Here is a 24930-nt window from a genome sequence, read left to right as displayed (position 1 = left end):
CCACTCTCCTTTCTCTGGAGTTCTCCGCTTGGAGAGCGGTTAACTCTCCCTTCTCCTCCCCTGTTCAGGATACACCTCACCTGCGTTCACTGCTTGAGGCACAACATGTGGTTGTGACCCTGAGCGTCCACTCCCCAGGAAAATGCCATTAGGTGCACAGACCAATGAACGATAATTTTATTGTGTATTTTCCACCTTTGAATTGGCAGATCAACGAATGATAATTTTACTGTGTATTTTCCACCTTTCAATTGGCAGATCAATGAATGATAATTTTACTGTGTATTTTCCACCGTTCAATTGGCAGATCAATGAACAATAGTTCTATTGTGTATTCTCCACCTTTGAATTGGTGAAGAGAATTGGCGAAGAGACAGATTCCGTGAATGCGCCTCACGTGGACGGCACCCAATACACTGACATGGCCACAGGGTTTTTTTATTCCTTAGAAAAATCACAGTGAAACATCGGTATATTTGCTGATGATTAAAACTTGTGCACCAGAATCTCACAAGTCACCACAAAAGAATGTATCCATGTAGCCCAAAACCACTGGTTTCCCAAAAATTATTGAAATTTTAAGAAACAGGCCGGGCGCGATGGCTCACGCCTGTAATCCCAGCACTTTGGGAGGCCGATGTGGATGGATCATGAGGTCAGTCAGGAGTTCGAGACCATCCTGGCCAACACGGTGAAATCCCGTCTGTATTAAAAATACAAAAATTAGCTGGGCGTAGTGGCCCATACCTGTAATGCCAGCTACTTAGGAGGTTGAGGGAGGAGAATTGCTGGAACCCAGGAGGCGGAGGTGGCAGTGAGCCGAGATTGTGCCACTGCACTCCAGCCTAGCGACAGAGCGAGACTCCATCTCAAAAATAAAATTAAATTAAAATTTAAAAAAAGAGGCAAATTATTATTTTATTTTATGTATTTACTTTTTGAGACAGAGCCTTGCTGTGTCGCCCAGGCTGGAGTGCAGTGGCACAACCTCTTCTCACTGCAACCTCCGCCTCCCGGAAAAAAACAGGCAAATTAAATCTATGGTAATGGAAATTGGAATTGTAGTTATCTTAGAAGAATGTGATAATTAATTTTGGATCAAAAGGCTTACGGGGTGCAGATGTGGGAGGCAGTTACCTGAGAGGGGAGAGTGCACTTTTTTTTTTTTTTTTTTTTTTTTGAAATGGAGTCTCACTGTTGTTGGCTGGGGCTGGAGTGCAGTGGCATGATCTTGGCTCACTGCAACCTCTGCCTCCCAGGTTCCAGAAATTCTCCTGCCTCAGCCTCCCAAGTAGCTGCGATTACAGGTGCCTGCCACCACACCCAGCTATTTTTTTGTGTGTGTGTTTTTAGTAGAGACGGGGTTTCACCAAGTTGGCCAGGCTGGTCTCAAACTCCTGACCTCAGGTCATCCGCCTGCCTTGGCCTCCCAGAGTGCTGGGATTACAGGTGTGAGTCACCGTGCCCAGCCCTGTGCACCTTTTTTATACGTTCCTTTGATTTAAAAGAAAAAAATAACTTGACAACAATAAATAAATAGAATTTTATTGATGCTGAAAAAAACATGATTATGGAAAATTTAAAACACATGCAAAAGCTTACAGGCATTTGAATTTGCCATCGATTGTCTAACTAGTACTCAATTCTGCATGTCTGACTTCTGTCGATCCCTCCTCTGGGGTACCATCATCTCTTCCTAGGCCACGATAATGGCCTCCTAACAGGCATCTCAGGCACCCATTCAGTCTCTCTACCTGGCACCAATCTGGTCTTTCAATGCTCTGCTTACATAGGAAGAGGAAAATTAATACGTAAAGCCATTGGCAAAGAACTCAACAACAAAACAATTTCTCCTTCAGCATGTGTCAGGCTTTCGTTCTGTAAACATCAGCGTTTCAGGTGTGTTTGCTGCCTAGAAACATCTCCGTGACACTGTGGTTTAAAATACGGGTGCGTGGCTGGGCGCGATGGCTCACACCTGGGATCCCAGCACTTTGGGAGGCTGAGGCAGGCAGATCACTTGGGGTCAGGAGTTCGAGACCAGACTGGTCAATATGACAAAACCCCATCTCTACTAAAAATACAAAAAAAAAAAGATTAGCCGGGTGTTGTGGTGCACACCTGTAATCCCAGCTACTTGGGAGGCTGAGGCAGGAGAATCAGTTGAACTCGGGAGGCAGAGGTTGCAGTGAGCCGAGATCAACCCATTGCACTCCAGCCTGGGCAACAGAGTGAGACTCCATCTCAAAAAAAAAGAAATAAAAAATACGGACACACTGCACTCCAGCTTGGTTGACAGAGCGAGAGACTCTGTCTCCAAAAAAAATAATGATATTAGTAGGGCTGGGTGCCCTACTAGGGCTGGCTCACACCTGTAGTCCTAGCACTTTGGGAGGCCAAGGCGGGAGGATCAGTTGAGATTAGGAGTTCAAGAGCAGCCTGGCCAACATGGCGAAACCCCGTCTCTACTAAAAATACAAAAAATAGCTGGGCATCAGGGTAGGTGCCTGTAATCCCATGTACTCGGGAGGCTGAGGCAGGATAATCGCTTGAACCCAGGAGGCAGAGGTTGCAGTGAGCCGACATCACAACACTGCACTCCAGTCTGGGTGACAGAGCAAGAGTTTACCTCAAAGTAATAATAATAATAATAATAATAATAAAATAGGAATAAATGTAATTACTCTCAGTAGCTCACTAACAATGACTTATCAGCATCCAGGGCCCCTGCACATGGCTGGTGCATTCACCACGGTGCAGGAATTCGCACGCAGCTTCCCCATCAGGCGAGTCCCCAGCATGGCTCGGATTCATCTGGAGCACAGGTCACCTGCCTGCACAGAAGCACTGTCCCCTGTGCTCTTGCGAAAGATACCTTCCCTAACGATGCTGTTGTCACCAGGAATTTGCTCAGAGCTGCAAGCCATTATCCTAAGAGAACGAGCACAGAGACAGAAAACCAAATACTGCATGTTCTGACTTTTACCTGGAAGGTACACAGCGGGTACTCATGGACACAAAGATGGAAAGAGCAGAAATTCTTGACTGCTAGAAGGTAGGGGGAGGGAGGCAGGGGATGAAAAATCACCTGTTGGGTACCGTGGCCATTTCCTGGGTGACAGGTTCACTCACAGCCCCACCCTCAGTCTCTAATGTGTATTCCTCTATTCCATATGCCCCTTCGATGCCAGAAGCATCCCCAGAGCGTAGCGCCCACTTATAAGTGAGAACGTGTATTTGCTTTTCTGTTCTTGAGTGACTCCACGTAGGAAAATAACCTCCAGTTCTATCCAAGTTACTGCCAATGACACAAATCCATTCTTTTTGATGGCTCAGCAGGATTCCGTTGCATTTTCTTTATCCAGTACTCCACGGAGGGGTACTTAGGTTGATTCCGTATGTTTGCAATTGTGAGTTGTGCTGCAAGAAACACACAGATGCAGGTATTTTTGTTTTCTTTTGTTTTGTTTGATTATTTAATTAATTAATTTATTTGTTTTTGAGATGGAGTCTCGCTCTGTCACCGAGGCTGGAGTGCAGTGGTGCAATCTCGGCTCACTGCAACCTCCGCCTCCTGGGTTCAAGCAATTCTTCTACCTCAATGTTCCAAGTAGCTGGGGTTACAGGTACGTGCCACCACGCCTGGCTAATTTTTTTATTTTTAGCAGAGACGGGGTTTCGCCATGTTGCCCAGGCTGCTCTCGAACTCCTGACCTCAGGTGATCCGCCCGCCTCAGCCTCCCAAAGTGCTGGGATGACAGGCGTGAGCCACCATGCCTGGCCTGCAGGTGTCTTTTTGATATAAGGACTTGTTTTCCTTTGGGTAGATACCCAGGAGTGGGATTGCTGGATCGAGCGAATGATCTGCTTTTAGTTCTTTGAGAGGAACATCCGTGCTGTTTTCTATACAGCTTGTACGAATTCACTTTCTTTCAGGGCACAGGAATGTGGGCAGTTCTGCCTGGGGGTCTCCTGTGAGGCTACAGCTGGGGCTGACTTTATCTGAAGGCTTGACCTGGTTGGATGTCCAGGATAGCTTTCTCTGGTGGCGGGAAGCTGGTACAGCCTGTCACCTGCGCTTAGCTGGGAGGGCCGACAAGAACAGGTACCTGTGGACTCTCCAGAATGTCAGGCTGAAGGTGCTCAGCCTCCTTAAGCCAAAGCTGGCTCCTCCCAGACTCACCATTCCCAAGAACCAAGCAGGGGCCACGTGACCTTATCGACCCACCTTTGGTAGTCACACAGTGTTTACACCACTGTGGCATTCTACGAAAGAGTTAACAGGAAAGTTAATCAGCATGGCCGAGATTCAAGGGAAGGGGCATAGACTCTAGCTCCCAAGGAGACGAGTGTCAAAAGAATTTGCAGGCCTGCTTTACAGTCCCCTGAAGCTGCCTTTCAAAACGACGCAAGCATAAGCCAGGTGTTCATGATGAGCTTGTCTCTCCTAAGCTGGGAATTTACGACAGCTCAGGCACGGATTGAGCTGTGTGTCTCCAGATTCTTCACATCAAATATGAGGAAAATGGTGTCGTGAAAGACATGTTTATAGTTCATCAAGTGCAAAGCTTCCCGTCCACCCACAGCAACCTATTCTGGTGTTTTTGTTTTTTTGTTACTGGTTTTTGTTTGTTTTTGAGACGGAGTCTCACTCTTTCGCCCAGGCTGGAGTGCAGTGTGGTGTGATCTTGGCTCACTACAACCTCTGCCTCCCAGGTTCAAGCGATTCTCCTGCCTCAGCCTCCCGAGTAGCTGGGATTACAGGCGCCCGCCACCATGCCCAGCTAGTTTTGTATTTTTAGTAGAGACGGGGTTTCTCCATGTTGGCCAAGCTGGTCTCGAACTCCTGACCTCAACTGATCCGTCCGCTTTACCCTCCAAAAGTGCTGGGAGGATTAGAGGCATGACCCACCCAGCTGGGCTTTTTTTCTGGATAACTCCTGAGGTGAATTCTGACACGCTTCTCAGAAGTGTTTTGTTAGATGGGCTTTGAGGACTGTAGGAGTGTTGAATGTACATTTTGTTGAATGTTTAATATACGTGTGTCTTGTGGACTGATTGATACTGGACCCTGATTGATATTGGATCCCTCCCAGTTGGTTTATACTCCTGATGTTTTACAGGCATAAGCTCAGGGAATAAATTCTCCGTATCCTGGAAGTTTTTTTGAAAGCTAGATGTTCACGTAGGAGGGGGAAGCACTGAGTCTGGCCGGAAAGTGTGTGCAGGTGAGAAGCAAGGACTGCACCTGAACTGTCTGCTCATTTCTCCCTGAGGATTTCAGCACGCCACAGGCCTGGAATGGCCTGGCGGCCCCTCTCCCTTGCCACCATTCTCTGTGAGTGTGTGTCTGGAATGTATTCCTTCTTGTGGGTGCTTGGTGTCGCTGACTTCAAGAATGAAGCCGCGGACCCTTGCGGTGAGTGTTAGGGCTCTTAAAGATGGCGTGTCCCGAGTTTGTTCCTTCAGATGTTCAGATGTGTCTGGAGTTTCTTCCTTCTGGTGGGTTCACGGTCTCACTGACTTCAGGAGTAAAGCCACAGACCTTGGCAGTGAGTCTTACAGCTCATACAGGTAGTGTGGACCCAAAGAGTTAGCAGCAGCAAGATTTATTGTGAAGAGTGAAAGAACAAAGTTTCCACAAGGTGGAAGGGGACCCAAGCTGGCTCTGGTGGCCAGCTTTTTATTCCCTTATTTCACCCCACCCACATCCTGCTGATTGGTCCATTTTACAGATCGCTGATTGGTCCATTTTACAGAGCGCTGACTGGTCCATTTTACAGAGCGCTGCTTGGTCCATTTTAGAGCGCTGATTGGTGCCTTTACAATTCTTTAGCTAGACAGAAAAGGTCTCCAAGTCTCCACTCGACCCAGGAAGTCCAGCTGGCTTCACATCTCAAAAGCAGCAATCGACCTCCATCCACGTTTATTTTTTATTTCCCCCTTGCTGTACCCAAAGCACTGTGGAGGCTACAGCCAGAATAAGACGTTGGTTTTTCCTCAAGGACCTCACAATTGTCAAGCCTCCACTGGGGCCAGGGACGTGTAGAGCCGTGGGACCCACTGCTGCGTCTTCCATTGGCCATCCGTGCAATGGGGCATCCAGTGCGGCCTGTGCATCCACAGTTTTGAAAGGCGGATTCAAGAGGCTGTAAAACAGGCCTGCAAATTCTTTTCACACTCGTCTCTTCGGGAGCTGGAGTCCCTGCTCCCTCTCTTGGATCTCGGCTGGCCTCATTAACTGTCTCATAATTCCTAGAAAATGGGCAGCGGTGACAACTCTGTAGGAGTTCCAAAGTTGGGTTGATAAGGCCACGTGGCTCCTGCTTGGTTCTTGAGAATGCTGAGTCTGGGAGGAGCCAGCTTTGGTTTATGAGTGTTCATAAAATACAACTGGAAAGCTTGTGTATACAAACACAGGCATGTACACAAATGCACACACATCAAAAATTTATAGGGAAATAGGTCCATGTACAGAGGCACAAATACATACAGATAATACACACAAAAGCAAGCGCATATAGAAATGCATATACCTCAAAAAATGTATACACCTACAGATACACCTCTACATATACAAACACACAGAGAAATACTAGACCTACGTATATGTATAGATAGCTCCATATAAAATACACGCAAACACAAGTACGTAGATGTGCTTGTATTTGCATGTACAGTTTACGTGTAGATAGATACAGAATTCCAGGTACATATATAACATGCCTGTGTATACACATCTACGTTATCCATGTACATACAAATACATATATACACTGGCATTAATATCCAAGCAAACTGGTCTGCTCTAAGTACAAGGCAATATGGTTCATGCATGTTTCTAGGACAAATCACCTTTGAGGTCAGGCCCCCACAGCAAGGACTTCAGGGCAGGCGCTCAGCCGGGCTTGGCCTGACAGGGGTGGGGGTGTTCTGTGTCTGGCAGATAGAACGTGTCAAGCACAGAACCTGCAGTGATGATGATGTCTATAGAATGATGACCGACAGGGCTGCCCTGTGGTCTAGGGGTAAGGACAGGCCATGTTTATACTGAGGTCAGTATTTCTCAAAGGACATCTGAGCAATTTGTTTGTGGGATACTCAGTGAAGAAGGGGTGCCATAGCAGCTATTCTTGTCCAGAATTCTGGGGGGAAACAGCATCTCTGTTGCCCAGGCTGGAGTGCAGTAGCACAATCTCGGCTCACTGCAACCTCCACCTCTTGGGCTCAATCCTCCCGCCTCAACCTCCCCGAGTAGCTGGGACTACAGGCATGCACCACCACACCCAGCTAATTTTTTGTATTTTTGGTAAAGACGGAGTTTCACTGTGGTGCACAGCCTGGTCTCGAACTCCTGACGTCAAGCAGTCTGCCCTACTCACCTACCCAAAGGCTGGGATTACATGTATGAGCCACCACACCCAGCCGCCCAGAATAATTAATTGTCCAGGGGACTCCGTTTGGTGACTTGGATGATTCTCACTCTCTTGTGTGTGTTGCTGTGTTATCATTGTGGTTATTATTTTTCTTTTCCTTTTTTTTTTTTTGAGACGGAGTCTCGCTCTGTCGCCAGGCTGGAGTGCAATGGCACGATCTCGGCTCACTGCAACCTCCGCCTCCCAGGAAGTGATTCTCCTGCCTCAGCCTCCTAAGTAGCTGGAACTACAGGACCCTGCCAGCAAACCTGGCTAATTTTTGTATTTTTACTAGAGACAGGGGTTTCACCATGTTGGGCAGGCTGGTCTTGAACTCCTGACCTCAGATGATGTGCCTGCCTTGGCCTCCCAAAGTGCTGGGATGACAGGCATGAACTTCAGACCTCAGGTGATCCACCCGCCTCAGCCTCCCAAAGTGCTGGGATGACAGGCGTGAGCCACCGCGTCCGACCTGTGGTTATTATTTTTAAACTCAAGGCACAGAGGTGCAGAGACAGAAGGCAGGAAGGGACTTCAGTGATCTTCTAGAATCTTCTCCATCACACCTAAAGCAGGAAACAGAGGCCCAGGAGGAAGACATGGCCGCCAGCTCTACACACCACCCTCCGATATCCTGGGCCATTTGCGCATCTCGGGAATCTGTCTGTGAGATTTCTCCACTGTCTTCCCCAGTCTGACTCCTTCTGATATTCTCTTTTGTCCAGCTGGGGTGATGATGGTCCCTCAGAGGAAAACCAGAGATGGATTCGAAGAACATTTCGGCCTGAACTACCTGGGGCACTTCCTGCTGACCAACCTTCTCCTGGATACGCTGAGAGAGTCTGGGTCCCCTGGCCACTGTGCGAGGGTGGTCACCGTCTCCTCTGCCACCCATTACGTTGCTGAGCTGAACATGGACGACCTTCAGAGCAGGTGGGTGCACCCTGTGAATAATCATAACAGCATCTCAGGTGAGTTAAAGGTTATTTATCTGCCTCTGTCTGTGGGGTGCAGCGCTCCCTGCATCTACTGGACACTGGTGCTCTGGGGACAGTGCTCCCTGCGTCTGCTGGACACTGGCGCTCTGGGGACAGTGCTCCCTGCGTCTGCTGGACACTGGCGCTCTGGGGACAGTGCTCCCTGCGTCTGAGGACACTGGCGCTCTGGGGACAGTGCTCCCTGCGTCTGCTGGACACTGGCGCTCTGGGGACAGTGCTCCCTGCGTCTGCTGGACACTGGCGCTCTGGGGACAGTGCTCCCTGCGTCTGCTGGACACTGGCGCTCTGGGGACAGTGCTCCCTGCGTCTGCTGGACACTGGCGCTCTGGGGACAGTGCTCCCTGCGTCTGCTGAGCACTGGCGCTCTGGGGACAGTGCTCCCTGCGTCTGCTAGACACTGGTGCTCTGGGGACAGTGCTCCCTTCGTCTGCTAGACACTGGTGCTCTGGGGACAGTGCTCCCTGCGTCTGCTGAGCACTGGTGCTCTGGGGACAGTGCTCCCTGCGTCTGCTGAGCATTGGTGCTCTGGGGACAGTGCTCCCTGCGTCTGCCGAGTACTGGTGGTCTGGGGACAGTGCTCCCTGTGTCTGCTGGCCACTGGTGCTCTGGGTACAGTGCTCCCTGTATGTGCTGGGCACAGGTGCTCTGGGCATGGTGCTGTCTGCGTCTGCTGGACACAGGTGCTCTGGGCACGGTGCTTCCTGCATCTGCTGGACACGGGTGCTCTGGGCACACTGCTCCCTGTGTCTGCTGGGCACACATGCTCTGGAAATGGTGCTCCCTGCATCTGCTGGGCACAGGTGCTCCTGGCGCGGTGCTGTGGGATATGTACATCCCCAGCCATTTGCTGTCCTTGGGCAGCTTAGCAATGTGCCATGGTGTCGTTACTTTATTTTTTAGAAGGGACAAGAAACACAGAGGTCAGACATAGAAAAGGATAACAGATATATTTAAACGTTCTCTTGTGCCCCCATGGGAATGTCAGGCAGTACATCTGCAGGCAGCATTGGTGTGGACTCCTGTCGACACGCAATGTACTGTCTGTCCATCAACAGGTCTCTCTTGTGAATTCCTCCTAACTCCGCCTTAAGGATAAAAACGATTCCTCTATGGGAATAATCATCTTTGTTTAAGCTGATAGAAGAAAAATTCCAGCAGACCGGGTGTGGTGGCTCACGCCTGTCATCCCAGCAGTTTGGGAGGCCGAGGCAGGTAGATCACGAGGTCAGGAGATCGAGACCATCCTGACCAACATGGTGAAACCCCGTCTCTATTAAAAATACAAAATTAGCCGGGCATGGTGGTGGACACCTGTAATCCCAGCTACCCGGGAGGCTGAGGCAGGAGAATTGCTTGAACCCGGGAGGCGGAGGTTGTGGTGAGCCAAGATCGCGCCACTGCACTCCAGCCTAAATAACAACAGCAAAACTCTGTCTCAAAAAAAAAAACGAAAAAGAAAAAAGAAAAATTCCATAGTTTGGGTGGCTTATAAACAATGCACATTTATGTTTCACGATTCTGGAGGCTGGAAGTCCAAGATCAAAGTATGCCAGGGTCTGGCGAGAACCCGCTTCCTGGTTCACAGATGGCACCTTCTCACTGTGTTGTCAGGCAGTGGAAGGGGCGAGGGAGCTCTCTGGGGTCCCTTTTATAAGTGCACTGATTCCATACTTGAGTCTCCCCCATCGTGACCTCATCACCTCCCAAGGGCCTCACCTCCTAACACCATCTCACTGGGGATGAGGATTTCCACGTAGGAATTTGGAGACAGAGACATCAGAGCACACAGTAGGACTTGCCTTTGAATTTCTCTGCAGCCCTAAGATCACAAAGCGTTAACGCCACGCTCACAAAGACCTGGCTGCTTGGCTGTGCCAGCATCAGATTTTGGGGCCAGACTCTGGAATGTACAGCAAGGTGGGCGCCCTCCCCATCCCCAGGCCCTGGAGTACCCTCAGGACTGCGAGGAGGGTGAGCCCAGGGGCACAGGCCCTGCCAGCTCCTAACAGTTTTCATTTCCCTGCACAGTGAGGGGCAGGATGTAACAAAGGGAGGGCCGCGGGGGCCTCCTAGGATACCTTGGCCCATCTGTTTTGTCGGATTGAGCTCCTGCATCTGTGAGCCTCTCTGCTGAAGGGTGTGGGATGAGGGAGACGGCCTCGATGGGATCCTGCATGAAGTATGAACCCTGCCGGTCGTGGGAGGGAAGGAGCGTGGCTGGCCAGGACTTCATCTTCTCCGGGCAGCTGAGGAAGCACCAGGCTGTGCAGGGAAGGGCGGGTGAGAGGAATGCACGGAGAGCAGGGCCTGTGGCCTGGAGGGGCTGCTTCTCCATCATGGTGCCCTGAGGAAGCAAGGGCATGTGTGCGTGCCTGTGTGTACAGGTGAGGTGTGTGTGCCAATGCGCACAGGTGAGGTGCGTGCATGCCCGTATACACAGGTGAGGTGTGTGTACCCGTGGGCACAGGTGAGGTCTGCGTGCCCATGGATACACGTGAGATGTGCGTGCCTGTGTACACAGGTGAGGTTTGCATGTCCATGTATACAGGTGAGGTGTGTGTGCCCATGTGCACAAGTGAGCTGTGTGTGCCGGTGTGCACAGTTGAGGTGTGTGCCAGTGTGCACAGATAAGGTACATGAGTGCTCGTGTGCACAGGTGAGTGTGCGTGCCAGTGTGCCCAGGTGAGGTGTGTGTGCTACGTGTGCCGGTGTGCACAGTTGAGGTGCGTGCCAGTGTGCACAGATAAGGTACATGAGTGCTCGTGTGCACAGGTGAGTGTGCGTGCCAGTGTGCCCAGGTGAGGTGTGTGTGCTACGTGTGCCGGTGTGCACAGTTGAGGTGCGTGCCAGTGTGCACAGATAAGGTACATGAGTGCTCGTGTGCACAGGTGAGTTGTGTGCACAGGTGAGGTGTGTGTGCTGGCTGGGGCATTTCCTGTTTTTATACCCATGATGACAACACCCAGAGGAAGAAATGCATGTTTCTCAGGCTTCTTCTCAGCTCAGGACTCTCTGCAGGATTGTGTAGCTCTCCTGCCCTGGGCTCCATGCTGAAGGGTGTGCCTGGACCCACTGGCAAGAACAGCCCTGCCATGACTGGCTTCCCTAACTCCAGGCATGAGGCTGGGCTGGGCGCGTGGGGGCCAGCCTTCTGTGATGCCCACTCGGGACTCCACGCATGTGTGTGGTGCCTGCTATATGGGAGGAGGGAACGAGGAGTCTTGGCACAGCCAGCAGCACTTGCTGCAGACACGACTCACTGAGCAAGGCAAGGCATGGGTTGGAGAACCTGGGAAATGTGAGCTGCTTGGCAGGCATTGCCGCTCGCCAAAGACACACAGAACACCCCTTCCTCATACAGCACTGGTGGAGGGCCGCCTGTCTGTTATTTTGAGAGCTCACTTTGAGGTTGATATTGTCGATCAACGCAATCTCTGTTTTATTTACTCACTGTTTTTTTGAGATGGAGTCTCACTCTGTCTCCCAGGCTGGAGTGCAGTGGTGTGATCTCGGCCCACTGCAACCTCCGCCTCCTGGGTTCAAGCAATTCTCCTGCCTCAGCCTCCCGAGTAGCTGAGACTACAGGCATCACCACCATGTCCGGTTAATTTTTTATTTTTAGTAGAGACATGATTTCGCCACGTTGGCCAGGTTGGTCTCGAACTCCTGACCTCAGGTAATCCTCCCGTCTCGGCCTCCCAAAGTGGGTGGATTACAGGCATGAGCCACCGTGCCCAGCCGCGATCTCTGTTTTAAATAATGAAGATAAGCAGATCACATCCAGAACAACCCCACCCAACAGAAATGACAGCTACTTCCTAAACACTTTAGGTGTTACAAAGCAGATTCATGCACTTAATAAGAATTGAGCCTCATTATCACCTAAGAAAGCTGAGGAAGCATATATTACCAAGTGCGATTAACAAGAGAGTTTTTATTCCTATAAAAACACATATTAAAGAAAGGCTTTGACGGTATTGCTTATATGCCATTAACTATTATTTTATTTTATTTTTTGAAAGAGACAAGTCTCACTCTGTTGCCCAGACTAGAGTGCAGTGGTGCTATCTGGGCTCACTGCAACCTCCGCCTCCTGGGTTCCAATGATTCTCCCACCTCAGCCTCCCGAGTAGCTGGGATCACAGGCATGCACCACCACACCCAGCTAATTTTTGTATTTTTAGTAGAAACGGGGCTTCACCGTGTTGGCCAGGCTGTAATCAAACTCCTGACCTCAAGTGATCTGCCTGCCTTGACCTCACAAAGTGCTGGGATTACACGCATGAGCCACCGCACCCGACCGCCATGAACTCTGAAGAGTTGTGTCCACATCCTAACTCCGAATATGTATAACTGAGACCTAATTTAGAAATAGGGTCTTTGCAGATGGAATTAAGTGAAGATGAGATCATTAGGGTGGACCCTTAATCCAGTATGATGGGTGGCCTTACCAGAAGTAGAAAATGCCTGGGCACACTGGCTCACGCCTGTCATCCCAGCACTTTGGGAGGCCAAGGTGAGCAGATCACCTGAGGTCAGGAGTTCGAGACCAGCCTGACCAATATGATGAAACCTCTGCTCTACTAAAAACACAAAAAATTAGCCAGGCGTGGTGCTGCGCGCCTGTAATCCCAGGTACTCGGGAGGCTGAGGCAGGAGAATTGCTTAAACCCAGGAGGTGGAGGTTGCAGTGAGCTGAGATCATGCCGTTGCACTCCAGCCTGGGCAACAAGAGCGAAACTCTGTCTCAAAAAAAAAAAAAAAAAAAGTAGAAAATTTGGAGACAGAGACACAGAGAAGGCCACATGGAGATGGAGGCAGAGACTGGAGTGATGCGGCCACAAACCCAGGGATGCCTGGAGCCCCCAGGAGCTGGGAGAGGCAGGAAGGACCCTCCCCTCTACCCTTACAGATACCCCAGAGTAACATTCAATCCAACATCTAGGCGCCCCATGATCCAGTCAAGTTAACACATAATATTAACTATTCCGACCGCACTCTACTTATATACTTCTTATATAGAAGGGCCCTAAATGGAATGACAGGTGTTCTTGGAAAGAGACCGAAGAGGAGACACAGACACAGAGGAGAAGGCCACGTGGAGATGAAGGCAGAGACTGGAGTGATGCAGCCACAGGGTCAGGGATGCCCGGAGCCCCCAGAAGCTGGGAGAGACAGGAAGGACCCTCCCCTAGAGCCTCTGGAGGGAACTGGATACAATTATAGTGGATTGAATGGTGGTTCACAGATCTGTCCACATCCTAAAGCCCAGAACCTAGAATGAGACCTTATTTGAAAATAAGGAACTTTGCAGGTGTAATTAGTTAGAGATCTAGAGATGACATCATCCTGGAGTAGGGTAGGCCCTAAATCCACTGACAGGTATCCTTCTGAGAGAAGACAAGACAGACACAGAGGAGAAGGACATGTGGACACAGAGGCAGAGACTGCAGTGATCTGACCAGAGGGTCAGGGACGCCCGGAGCCCCCAGAAGCTGGGAAAGGCAGGAAGAGTTCCTGCCCTAGAAGACCATCCAGAGACAGCACAACCCTGACCACTCCTGAATTTCAGACTTCTGGTCTCCAGAAGGCATCCATTCACTGGATGAATTTCTGTGACTTTGAACCATCCAGTCTGTGCTCATTTGTTTGGACAATCCCAGGAAAGTAATACAGATTGCAAAGCAGATCAAGGAACTTCAGAGTCAAAGGGCTTGAGACCCAGAGCCAGCTCAGAGCCGGCTCTAACATTTTTTGTTTATTTATTTGTATTGTATTGTTTTTATTTTATTTTATGTGTATATATATATATATATTTTTTTTTTTTTTTTTTTTTTGAGACAGAGTCTTACTCTGTCGCCCAGGCTGCAATGCAGTGGTGCGATCTCGGCTCACTGCAACCTCTGCCTCCTGGGTTCAAGTGATTCTCCTGCCTCAGCCTCCCTAGTAGCTGGGATTACAGGCATGCGCCATCACGCCCAGATAATTTTTATATTTTTAGTAGAGACGGGGGTTCACCATGTTGGCCAGGATGCTCTCCATCTCCTGACCTCGTGATCCTCCCGCCTCGGCCTCCCAAAGTGCTGGGATTACAGGCATGAGCCACTGCGCCCAGCCACTTCCCCCTATTTTTTCGAGACTTACAGTTCAACTTACACTGCTTTTCTTTTCCTGTTCTCCTGTTTTGCTTCACCAGTTTGATTATGTAAAATAAATATTGATGACAGGCATTCACCTGAGCCACGTTTCATTTCTGTGTGATTCCTCTGCAGAGGATAATGAGAGAGTGTTAACAGATGCCTTCTCTGAGCTTTCTGGAAACTGTTCTTTGTTGACGGCACTGACTCTTTCCAAATAGGCCCCTTTTTCATCGTTCATAGCTTAGGAGTGACCTCTTAAAGGAGAGAACATTGCTTTGCTGGGGCTGCCATAATAAAATACCACGGACCCAGTGGCTTAAACAGCAGACATTGATCCTCCCACAGTCCTGGAGGCTGGAAGTTCCAGATCAAGGTGTGAGCGTGGCTGACTCCTCCTTAGGCCTCTCTCCTTGGGTTGTAGACACTGTCTTCTCCCTGTGTCCTCATAGGATCATCCCTCTGTGTGTGTCTGTGTCCTCATCGCCTCCTCTTATGAGGTGTCTTAGTGCATTTCAGGCTGCTATCACAGAATACCATAGACTGGGTGACTTACAAACAACAGACATTGATTCTCCTACAGTCCTGGAGGCTGGAAGTCTGAGATCCAGGTATGGGCAGGGCTGGTTCCTCCTGAGGCCTCTCTCCTGGGCTTGTAGACGCCGTCTTCTCTCTGTGTCCTCACAGGGTCGTCCCTCTGTGTGTGTCTGTGTCCTCATCTCCTCCTGTTATGAGGTGTCTTAGCCCATTTCAGGCTGCTATAACAGAATACCATAGACCGGGTAGGTTATAAACAGCAGACATTATTCTCTTACAGTGCTGGATGCTAGAAGTTTGAGATCCAGGTATGGGCAGGGCTGGTTCCTCCTGGGGCCTCTCTCCTGGGCTTGTAGACGCCGTCTTCTCCCTGTGTCCTCACAGGGTCGTCCCTCTGTGTATGTCTATGTCCTCATCTCCTCTTCTTATGCAGTGCGTTACTCCATCTCAGGCTGCTATCACAGAATACCATGGACTGTGTAGCTTATAACAGCAGACATTGATTCTTCCACAGTCCTGGAGGCTGGGAGTCTGAGATCAAGGTGTGATCAGGGTTGGTTCCTCCTCAGGCCTCTCTCCTGGGCTTGGAGATGTCATCATCGCCCTGTGTCCTCACTTGGTTGTCCCTCTGGGTATGTCTGTGTCCTCATCTACTCTTCTTATAAAGACCTCAGTCCTATTGGATCAGGACCTACCCTAGTGACCTCATTTTACCTGAATCACCTCTTTAAAGACCCCATCTCCAGCTGGGTGCGGTGGCTCATGCCTGTAATCCCAGCACTTTGGGAGGAGGGTGAGGTGGACGGATCACCTGAGGTCAGGAGTTCAAGACCAGCCTGGACAACATGGTGAAACCCCGTCTCTACTTAAAAAATACAAAATTAGCCAAGCGTCATGGCAGGTGCCTGTAATCCCAGCTACTAGGGAGGCTGAGGCAGGAGAATCGCTTGAACCCAGGAGGCAGAGGTTGCAGTGAGCCAAGATTGCACCATTGCACTCCAGCCTTGGTGACAAGAGCAAAACTGTCTCGAAATAAATAAATAAATAAAATAAAAGGACCCTATCTCTAAATAAGGTCATCTTTCCGAGGTCCTCAGAGTTAGAACTTCATAGGAATCTGGGGAGACATAATTCAGTCCAGGAGATACGCCCAGGTCCCCTTGGTAGAATAGAACATGCCTCAGCCAGCGTCTTCTGCGTTACTATAAGAGGAGCCCCTAGATGACCAGATGGTGGTAGGACAGCCAGGTATTCCCAGTCAGGTGCAGTTGCCTGGATGTGTGTTCCCTGAATTATTGTGCATTGGGTCATCTGGCCGACCAGCTTCAGCTTCCTTGGTTAGCTCCATCTCCATCTCCCTGATTTTTCTGTTCTTATGTCACCCCTGCGTCACATATGACTGAAGTTCAGTAAATATACGGTGAGTGGGCCGGGCATGGTGGCTCAAGCCTGTCATCCCAGCACTTCGGGAGGCCAAGGCGGGTGGATCACAAGGTCAGGAGTTCAAGACCAGCCTGGCCAACATGGAGAAACCCCATCTCTACTAAAAATACAAAAATTAGCTGGGCGTGGTGGCGCACACCTGTAATCCCAGCTACTCAGGAGGCTGAGGCAGGAGAATTGCTTCAACTGGGACTTGAAAGGCGGAGGTTGCAGTGAGCCTAGATTGCGCCACTGCACTCCAGCCTGGGCTACAAAGCAAAATTCTGTCTCAAAAAAGAAAAAAAAGAAATGAAGATGCTCCCATTCTCAGACCATCCTCCAGATCTGCTAAACCTGAAGTTTGGAGAGCAGGGGTTGGCAAGGAGAAGGTCTTTGGAGAATTCTGAGGCATGCTAAAATATGAGAACCACTTGAATTTAAAATATACTGCTTTTTTTTTGTATGAAAGATGTGGTTCTTGGCTTTTGCCTGATATAATCATTGCCAGTAATTAGTGTTAATTGCCAAGATTGATTTACTGGCTTGGAAAATCCAAGACTTTTTACACATGAGAGAACCTGTCTCCTCAACTTGGCTGTACCGAACTATCCCCATGGTGAAATAAATTTCAATGGAAAGCACTTTGGGAGGCCGAGGCGGGCGGATCACCTGAGGTCAGGAGTTCGAGACCAGCCTGGTCAACATGGCAAAACCCCGTCTCTACTAAAAATACAAAAGTTAGCCAGGCATGGTGGCATGTGCCTGTAATCTCAGCTACTTAGGAGGCTGAAGCAGGAGAATTGCTTGAACCCGGGAGGGGGAGGTTGCAGTGGGCCAAGATCATGCTGCTGCACTCCAGCCCAGCCCAGTCTGCACTCCAGAGCAAGACTCCCTCTCAAAAAAAGAAAAAAAGGGCAGGCACAGTGGCTTATGTCTGTAATCCCAGCGCTTCGGGAGGCTGAGAGGGGTGGATCGCGAGGTCAGGAAATCAAGACCATCCTGGCCAACATGGTGAAACCCCGTCTCTACTAAAATATAAAAAATTAGCCAGGCGTGGTGGCATGTCCCTGTAGTCCCAGCTACTGGGAAGGCTGAGGCAGGAGAATTGCTTGAACCGGGAAGGTGGAGGTTGCAATGAGCCGAGATCGCGCCACTGCACCCCAGCCTGGAGACAAAAAAAAAAAAAAAAAAAAAAAGAGGGACACATACCTTCCAAAATTATTTTCTATTCTTTAAGATTTCTTCCTGTGAGACCTTTAAATTTGTTTTGTTTTATTTTATTTTATTTTATTTGAGACAGAGTTTCGCTCTTGTCACCCAGGCATCCAGGCTGGAGTGCAGTGGCGCAATCTCAGCTCACTACAGCCTCTGCCTCCTGGGTTCAAGTGAGTCTCCTGTCTCAGCCTCCCAAGTAGCTGGGACTACAGGCACCGCCACCACACCTGCCTGATTTTTGTATTTTTTGGTAGAGCCGGGTCTTCACCATGTTGGTCAGGCTGGTCTCGAACTCCTAACCTCAAATGATCTGCCCACTTTGACTTCCCAATGTGCTGGGATTACAGGTGTGACCCACCGTGCCTGGCCATGATAGATTCTTTACCTATTTAAGAAATTCTTTATTTCCCTCTGATATTCCTCAGTCATGGAGGTGTTATAGGCATGGGCGTGCCTCACCGTGAACATGGCTGTCTTGGTTTGAGTTTCTCAACTTACGTAACTTTGGGTGACTTCTTCATTATTTTATTCCTAACCATGTATTCACATCCTGTGAAATCATCCTGTATAGACTGTAAGTTGTGTCACATGTGTTTTGAGTGTGGTATCCCATCTCGATTTGGATTTCACTCAAGGTTTCACATGTTCCCCCTGTGTTCTGAGATACGTCGGACAGCTGACACACTCACTTTGTGTCTATGAGCAAAAGTATCAGGGTGTTTGGATGCAGCTGGAATTCACAAGATACCTTCAATGTCCTGGGTTGTTTTGGTTGTTTTCTCTTAGCGGAAAAAGTCAAAGACCTCTCTTTGAGATCGAGACCATCCAGGCCAATGTGGTAAAACCCCGTCTCTACTAAAAATACAAAAATTACCTGGGCGTGGTAACGGGTGGCTGTAGTCCCAGCTACTCGGGAGGCTGAGGCAGGAGAACCACTTGAACCCGGGAGGTGGAAGTTGCAGCAAGCCAAGATCATAGCACTGTACTCCAGCCCAGCCTGGGCAACAGAGCAAGACTCCCTCTCAAAAAAAAAAAAAAAAAAAGGGCAGGCACAGTGGCTCACACTTGTAATCCCAACACTATGGGAGGCCTAGGGGGGCGGATCACAAGGTCAGGAGATCAAGACCATCCTGGACAACGTGGTGAAACCCCATCTGTACTAAAAATACAAAAATTAGCTGGGTGCGGTGGCGGGCACCTGTAGTCTCAGCTACTTGGAAGGCTAAGACAGGAGAATCACTTGAACCTGGGAGGCAGAGTTTGCAGTGAGCTGAGATTGCACCGCTGCACTCCACCCTAGCAACAGAGCGAGACACTGTCTCAAAAAAAAAAAGAAAAGACCTCTCTTTATTCACAGTATTTTCTGAGTTCCTGGTGGGCGGATCGTTATCAAGAATATTAAATGTAGATAATAGTTATCAAGAATATGAAACGTAGATATCCTAGAAAGAATGTAATGGAGTTGTTTGTACTGCCAAAGGAAAAATTCAATTTAGACATGAAGGATTGTTATAATACTTATAAATGTATTGGATGCCACCCATACTTGCTCATTAAAACAGTGATTGTCATCAGGTTTAATGATCACTGGAAAAATAGCTCCAGTCAACTAGGTTATGAGCAGTCGATTGAGTTTCTGTAATTGCATTGGCAATTTGATTATGCATCAATGTCCTGCAATGGAAATACGTTGCAATGCAACGGATTCATAGGAAGTTAACATAAAAACTCAATTGTCTTTGCTTCTACACAAGTACTTCTCAAAGTGGATAAATAATCAATGCAAAAACTGCCTGTTGATCCATATAAAAGGACACCGCCTACGGAGACTGGCTGTTGGGACACCGAGATATGACACGTTTACATCCTACAGTATCCATCACAATAACTTATAAAGGGCTCCTTTCTTTTTTTTTTTTTTTGAGACAGAGTCTTGCTTTGTTGCCTAGGCTGGAGTGCAGCGGCGTGATCTCGGCTCACTGCAAGCTCCGCCTCCCGGGTTCACACCATTCTTCTGCCTCAACCTCCCGAGTAGCTGCGACTACAGGCGCCGGCCACCACGCCTGGCTAATTTTTTTGTATTTTTAGTAGAGATGGGGTTTCACTGTGTTAGCGAGGATGGTCTCGATACTCTGACCTCATGATCCGCCTGCCTCGGCCTCCCAAAGTGCTGGGATTACAGGCGTCAGCTATCGCGCCTGGTCTTATAAACACTCAAAAGTATGTTCAGTCGTCACGATTTTTAATAACAAGAAGAGAGTAATGCTTTATATAATCAGCAAAAAATGGAGAACTCAAATACCCTTTTATAAGGTCCAGATTTAGCAGCAGGTGGCTTTTGTTCAGTTTCTTATTCAACAGGAAAGCTCACTGAATGATTTTTGTTTCGTTTTGTTTTTTGACAGAGTCTCCCTGTCTCACCCAGACTGGAGTGCAGTGGCTCAAGGCCATGTCCGCCTCCCAGGCTGGAGTGCGGTGGCGCCATCTTGGCTCGCTGCCATGTCCGCCTCCCAGGCTCAAATGATCTTCTCCCACCTCAGCCTCACAACTAGCTGGGACTACAGGTGTGCTTTACCACACCCAGGTACTTTTTGTATTTTTTGTAGAGATAAGGTCTTACTATACTCCCCAGGCTGGTCTTGAACTCCTGGGCTCAAGCGACCTGCCTGCTTTAGTGTCCCTAAGTGCTCAGATTACATGCGTCAACCACCACTCCCGGCCTAGTACCAACGACTTTTGTCAGAGTCCTTAGGGTTTCATTTACAGACCTTAATGGGCATGTCCTCCTACTTATTTGCTTTCATTCTTTCCCATTTCTGGTGTGGATATTTCTTCATCCCTAACCCCAACCCCAGGGAATCTCTCCTGAAACTACGTGCCCCTCTTGGATTTATTTTTTCACCTCCTGTAGAGAAATGTATTGGCTTTTCCCCTGCCCCCACACGGTATTTTTAAACAATCTTAGTTGTCTCTTCTCCACGCTACTGTGTAAAACCATAATTACAGAACCAACCCCTCCATTTACTCTGGAAAAATCTGCCTTTGGATGATGCGTTTTCTGCTTTTTCAAGTAACCATTCCTCTTACCCATCAATCAAATGCTGGAGATTCAGAACCGAATGCTTGTAGCTGATATTTAAAAGACGCTCGTGCCAGCAGGAAAGCCAGTCTTTGTTTCTCTGCACTTAATAACTATCTGTTTCCTGGACTCTTCTCTTTCCCTGGGGTGAGGAGATTGGAGAAGTTTGCCATAAAAAGATATCTTGACAGTAATTGGGGGTTTACAGTTTATCTTGGATCAGAGACGGGACTTGAGCTCTGAACTACTCAATTTCCCTGTCTTAATTCTTCCAGTCTCTTAAATTTCTTTTTATTTATTTATTTATTTTTGAGACAGAGTTTTGCTCTTGTCACCCAGGCTGGAGTGCAATGGCGTGATATCAGCTCACTGCAACCTCCACCTCCCGGGTTCAAGGATTCTCCTGCCTCAGCCTCCCGAGTAGCTGGGATTACAGGCAACTGCCACCACACCCTGCTAATTTTTGTATTTTTAGTAGAGACGGTTTCACCGTGTTGGCCAGGCTGGCCTCGAACTCCTGGCCTCATGTGATCTACCCACCTCAGCATCCCAAAGTGCTGGGATTACAGGCATGAGCCACCATGCCCAGCCAATTCTTTCAGTCTCTTTATTATGTAGTCAGCCTTTCCAATCCCCTCCTACCCCACCCCAACCCCCAAAAAGTTATGTTTTGATTGTTTATTATTTGGCAAAGTCTCCATGGCTAAGGATCCCCTTGTCACCCTTTGTGTCCTGCCCTTATTTATTTCTAAGGCAGCAGACCTGAGGTTTATTTGCCAGCAGAAATCGGGTAGACCTCAGGTCTATTTGAAATGCTTGTTCCCCAGTGCCATAAAGAAATAGCACTTGAACATTAATTTCCTCAGCAAGGCCATTTTTTTACTTTCTGCAGAAAGGGTACACTCTCCAGCAGTTTTGCCGTGAGAGTACAGCGAACAAAGGGGACAGGGTCATTTACAACTTGATGCGTCCACCCTACTGCTGTGTCCGGTTTCCATTGGCTGCAACGGGACCTCACATTCTGTATTTGTCCCGATTGGCCAGCAACTTGGAACTTTTAAAAGAGGCAAAGGCAGAGGAGAAGAAAGGGAGGAGGAAGTAACTTGTGGAATGCTGAGAAAGGTAAAAGCACTTTTAAAGAAGAGGAACAGGCTATGACGTAATGCTTGCTTGGACCAGTATAAGCATGCCAGAGCTGATATTTAGGCTAAATTTTGGGAGCTAAGAGCATAAAGTACATTGATTTCTTTATCACGGCTAGCAGATATTTAAGAATGTTAGCACAAGTCTTTGAATAAAGTTTGCTTCTCAGAGAAGTTACTATTTATTCCTAATTAGATGGGGAGGGAAGTCTTTGAACAGGAACTTTTATTTTTTACAGGCCCAATGTCAGATTTTGGCGTGTGGCTTTCTGCTACCCGTGGCTGTATGATGAGACAGCGTCTGGAGGCAGAACTGAGCCCCTGGAGAGGTTAATGGGGAGTCACTTGTCCTTATGCAAGCATTCAGACATGCCTTCTGCACAATGGCAAGGGACATCTCAGAAAATCTCAGCTGCAGGGTGTGATTTCCCTGGTACGAGCTTTCCAAGCTGTGTGATCCACTCTGTCTTTGGTTAGGTGACGACGGGAGAATTGCTCCGTTGCTAAGATCACAGTGTTGGGGCTCAGAAAGCAATCCCCTAAGTTTTTCAGAGGCATTAGAACCAGAGCAACTCTGCCATCTTGAATAGGGGCTGTGTAACATGAGGCTGAGACCTGCTTGGGCTGCCTTCCCTGGAGGTGAATGAGGCATTCTAAGTCACAGGATGACACAGGAGGTCAGCACAAGACACAGGTCATAAAGCCCCTGCTGATAAACCAGGTTGTGGTAAAGCCAGCCAAATCCCACCAAAACCAATATGGCGACAAGAGTGACCTCGGGTCATCCTCTCTGGTCATGATATGCTAATTCTAATGCATTCGCTGCTAAGAGACGGTTTACAGATGCCATGACATGGTCTGAAAGGGGGATGAACCTTCAGCTCCGGGAATTGGTCACCCCTGTCCCAAAAAACTCATGAGTAATCCACCCCTTGTTTAGCATATCATCGAGAAATAACCATAAAAATAGGCCACCAGCAGCTCTCGGGATGCTCCATCTATGGAGTACACATTCTTTATTCTTCTCCTTTCATAATAAACTTGCTTTCACTTTACTCTATGGGCCCACTCGGAATTCTTTCTCGCAAGATCTAAGAACCCTTTCAAACCCCTGAAAGGATCAGGTGATCTGCCCTCCTCTGACTCCCAAAGTGCTGCTGGGATTACAGATGTGAGCCACTGCACCCAGCCAGAAAAGACTTTTTGAATCAATGCTTAACTTTTTCTTTTTTTTTAAAGACAGACTCTCACTCTGTTGCCCAGGCTGGAGTGCAGTCCAGTGGCGCGATCTCGGCTCACTGCAATCTCCACCTCCTGGGTTCAAGCGATTCTCCTGCCTCAGCCTCCCGAGTAGCTGGGATTACAGGTATGCGCCACCACACCTGGCTAATTTTTTGTATTTTTAGTAGAGATGGGGTTTCACTGTGTTAGCCAGGATGGTCTCGATCTCCTGACCTCATGATCTGCCAGCCTCGGCCTCCCAAAGTCCTGGGATTACAGACGTGAGCCACCGTGCCCGGCCCAAGGTTTAATTTTTTAAGATTAATTTCAAGCAGTGATGTTAGTAAAAGATATTCATAGGCCAGGTGAGGTGGCTTACGCTTGTAATCCCAGCACTTTGGGAGGCCAAGGCAGGCGGTTCACTTGAAGTCAGGAGTTCGAGACTGGCCTGGCCAACACAGTGACACCCCATCTCTACTGCAAATACAAAAATTAGCTGGGTGTGGTGGTAGGCGCCTGTAGTCCCAGCTACTTGGGAGGCTGAGGCAGGAGAATCGCTTGAACCCGGGAGGTGGAGGTTGCAGTGAGGCAAGATTGCGCCACTGTACTCCAGCCTGGGCTACAGAGCGAGACTCTGTCTCAAAAAAAAAACAAAAAAAAACCACAAAAAGGACCGGGCACGGTGGCTCATGTCTGTCATTCCAGCACTTTGGGAGGCTGAGGCGGGCAGATCACGAGGTCAGGAGATCGAGACCATCCTGGCTAACACGGTGAAACCCCATCTCTACTAAAAATACAAAAAAAAAAAATTAGCCGGGCGTGGTGGCGGGTGCCTGTAGTCCCAGCTACTCAGGAGGTTAAGGCAGGAGAATGGTGTGAACCCAGGAGAGGGTGGTTGCAGTGAGCCAGGATCATACCACTGTACTCTAGCCTGGGTGACAGAGCAAGACTCTGTTTCAAAAAAAAAAAAGATTTATGATTTTAAAGATTGAGTTGCACGTTGTAAAGTTGCCCTCCCAAAAGATGTACAAATGTATGTGCACACCTTTCCTTTGGTTGTCTGGCCAATTTTCCCCATGTTCTTTGCAGTGGAAATGATGACTTCTTGGAACATTGCCAGTGTGATAGGAAAACAGGTGGAGGGTCATTCCCTCTGATTTTGCAAGCTGAAAAATCAACTTGCAAAGGCAGATGAACAGGAGAAAAGGCATACAAAGTTTACTCGATGGATACATACAGCAGCCTTCAGAGGGAAGACCCAGAGGTACAGGGGAAACTGTCTATTTTTATGCTTAGGTTCAACGAAGTCTGAACAAAATCCGTGTAGGAATAGGATTGGAGGAAAAGGGTCTCATCTAAGGCTGATGGTCTGAGTGGGGAAACACAGATAGGCCTGTCTAGATTTTTTTTGGCCTCTGAGCAGCGCACCTTCCTTCTGGGGGTGGGGCGGGACCCTCTCTGGGAAGGGGATTGTAGAACCTACATTCAAATAAGGCAGGTCAAGGAATTTCTTTTTTCTTTTCTTTCTTTTTCTTTTTTTTTTGAGACAGAGTCTTGCTCTTGTTGCCCTGGCTGGAGTGCAATGGCGCGATCTTGGCTCATTGCAGCCTCCACCTTCTGGGTTCAAGCAATTTTCCTGCCTCAGCCTCCCGAGTAGCTGGGACTACAGGTGCCCACCACCACACTTGGCTAATGTTTGTATTTTCTTTTTTCTTTTTTCTTTTTTTTTTGAGACAGTCTCCCTCTGTCACCCAGGCTGGAGTG

At 48.7% G+C, this 24930-nt stretch overlaps 1 protein-coding gene across 5 annotated transcripts in view; it reads left to right on the top strand.

Annotated features, from left to right (window-relative positions):
• DHRSX (dehydrogenase/reductase X-linked) overlaps positions 1 to 24930 on the top strand; it is a 277695-nt gene that overhangs the window by 214249 nt on the left and 38516 nt on the right. For all 5 annotated transcript variants that reach the window (XM_063721055.1, XM_024241546.3, XM_063721056.1 and 2 more), the window contains one exon: positions 8141 to 8348. In XM_063721055.1, the coding sequence (XP_063577125.1) occupies positions 8141 to 8348 (208 nt within the window). The remainder of the gene's footprint in view (positions 1 to 8140; positions 8349 to 24930) is intronic.

The sequence above is a fragment of the Pongo abelii genome, chromosome X (assembly GCF_028885655.2).
Source record: "Pongo abelii isolate AG06213 chromosome X, NHGRI_mPonAbe1-v2.0_pri, whole genome shotgun sequence".
NCBI lineage: Eukaryota > Metazoa > Chordata > Mammalia > Primates > Hominidae > Pongo > Pongo abelii.
Note: the sequence above shows the minus strand (reverse complement) of the source record. Positions and strands in the feature narration are given on the sequence as shown.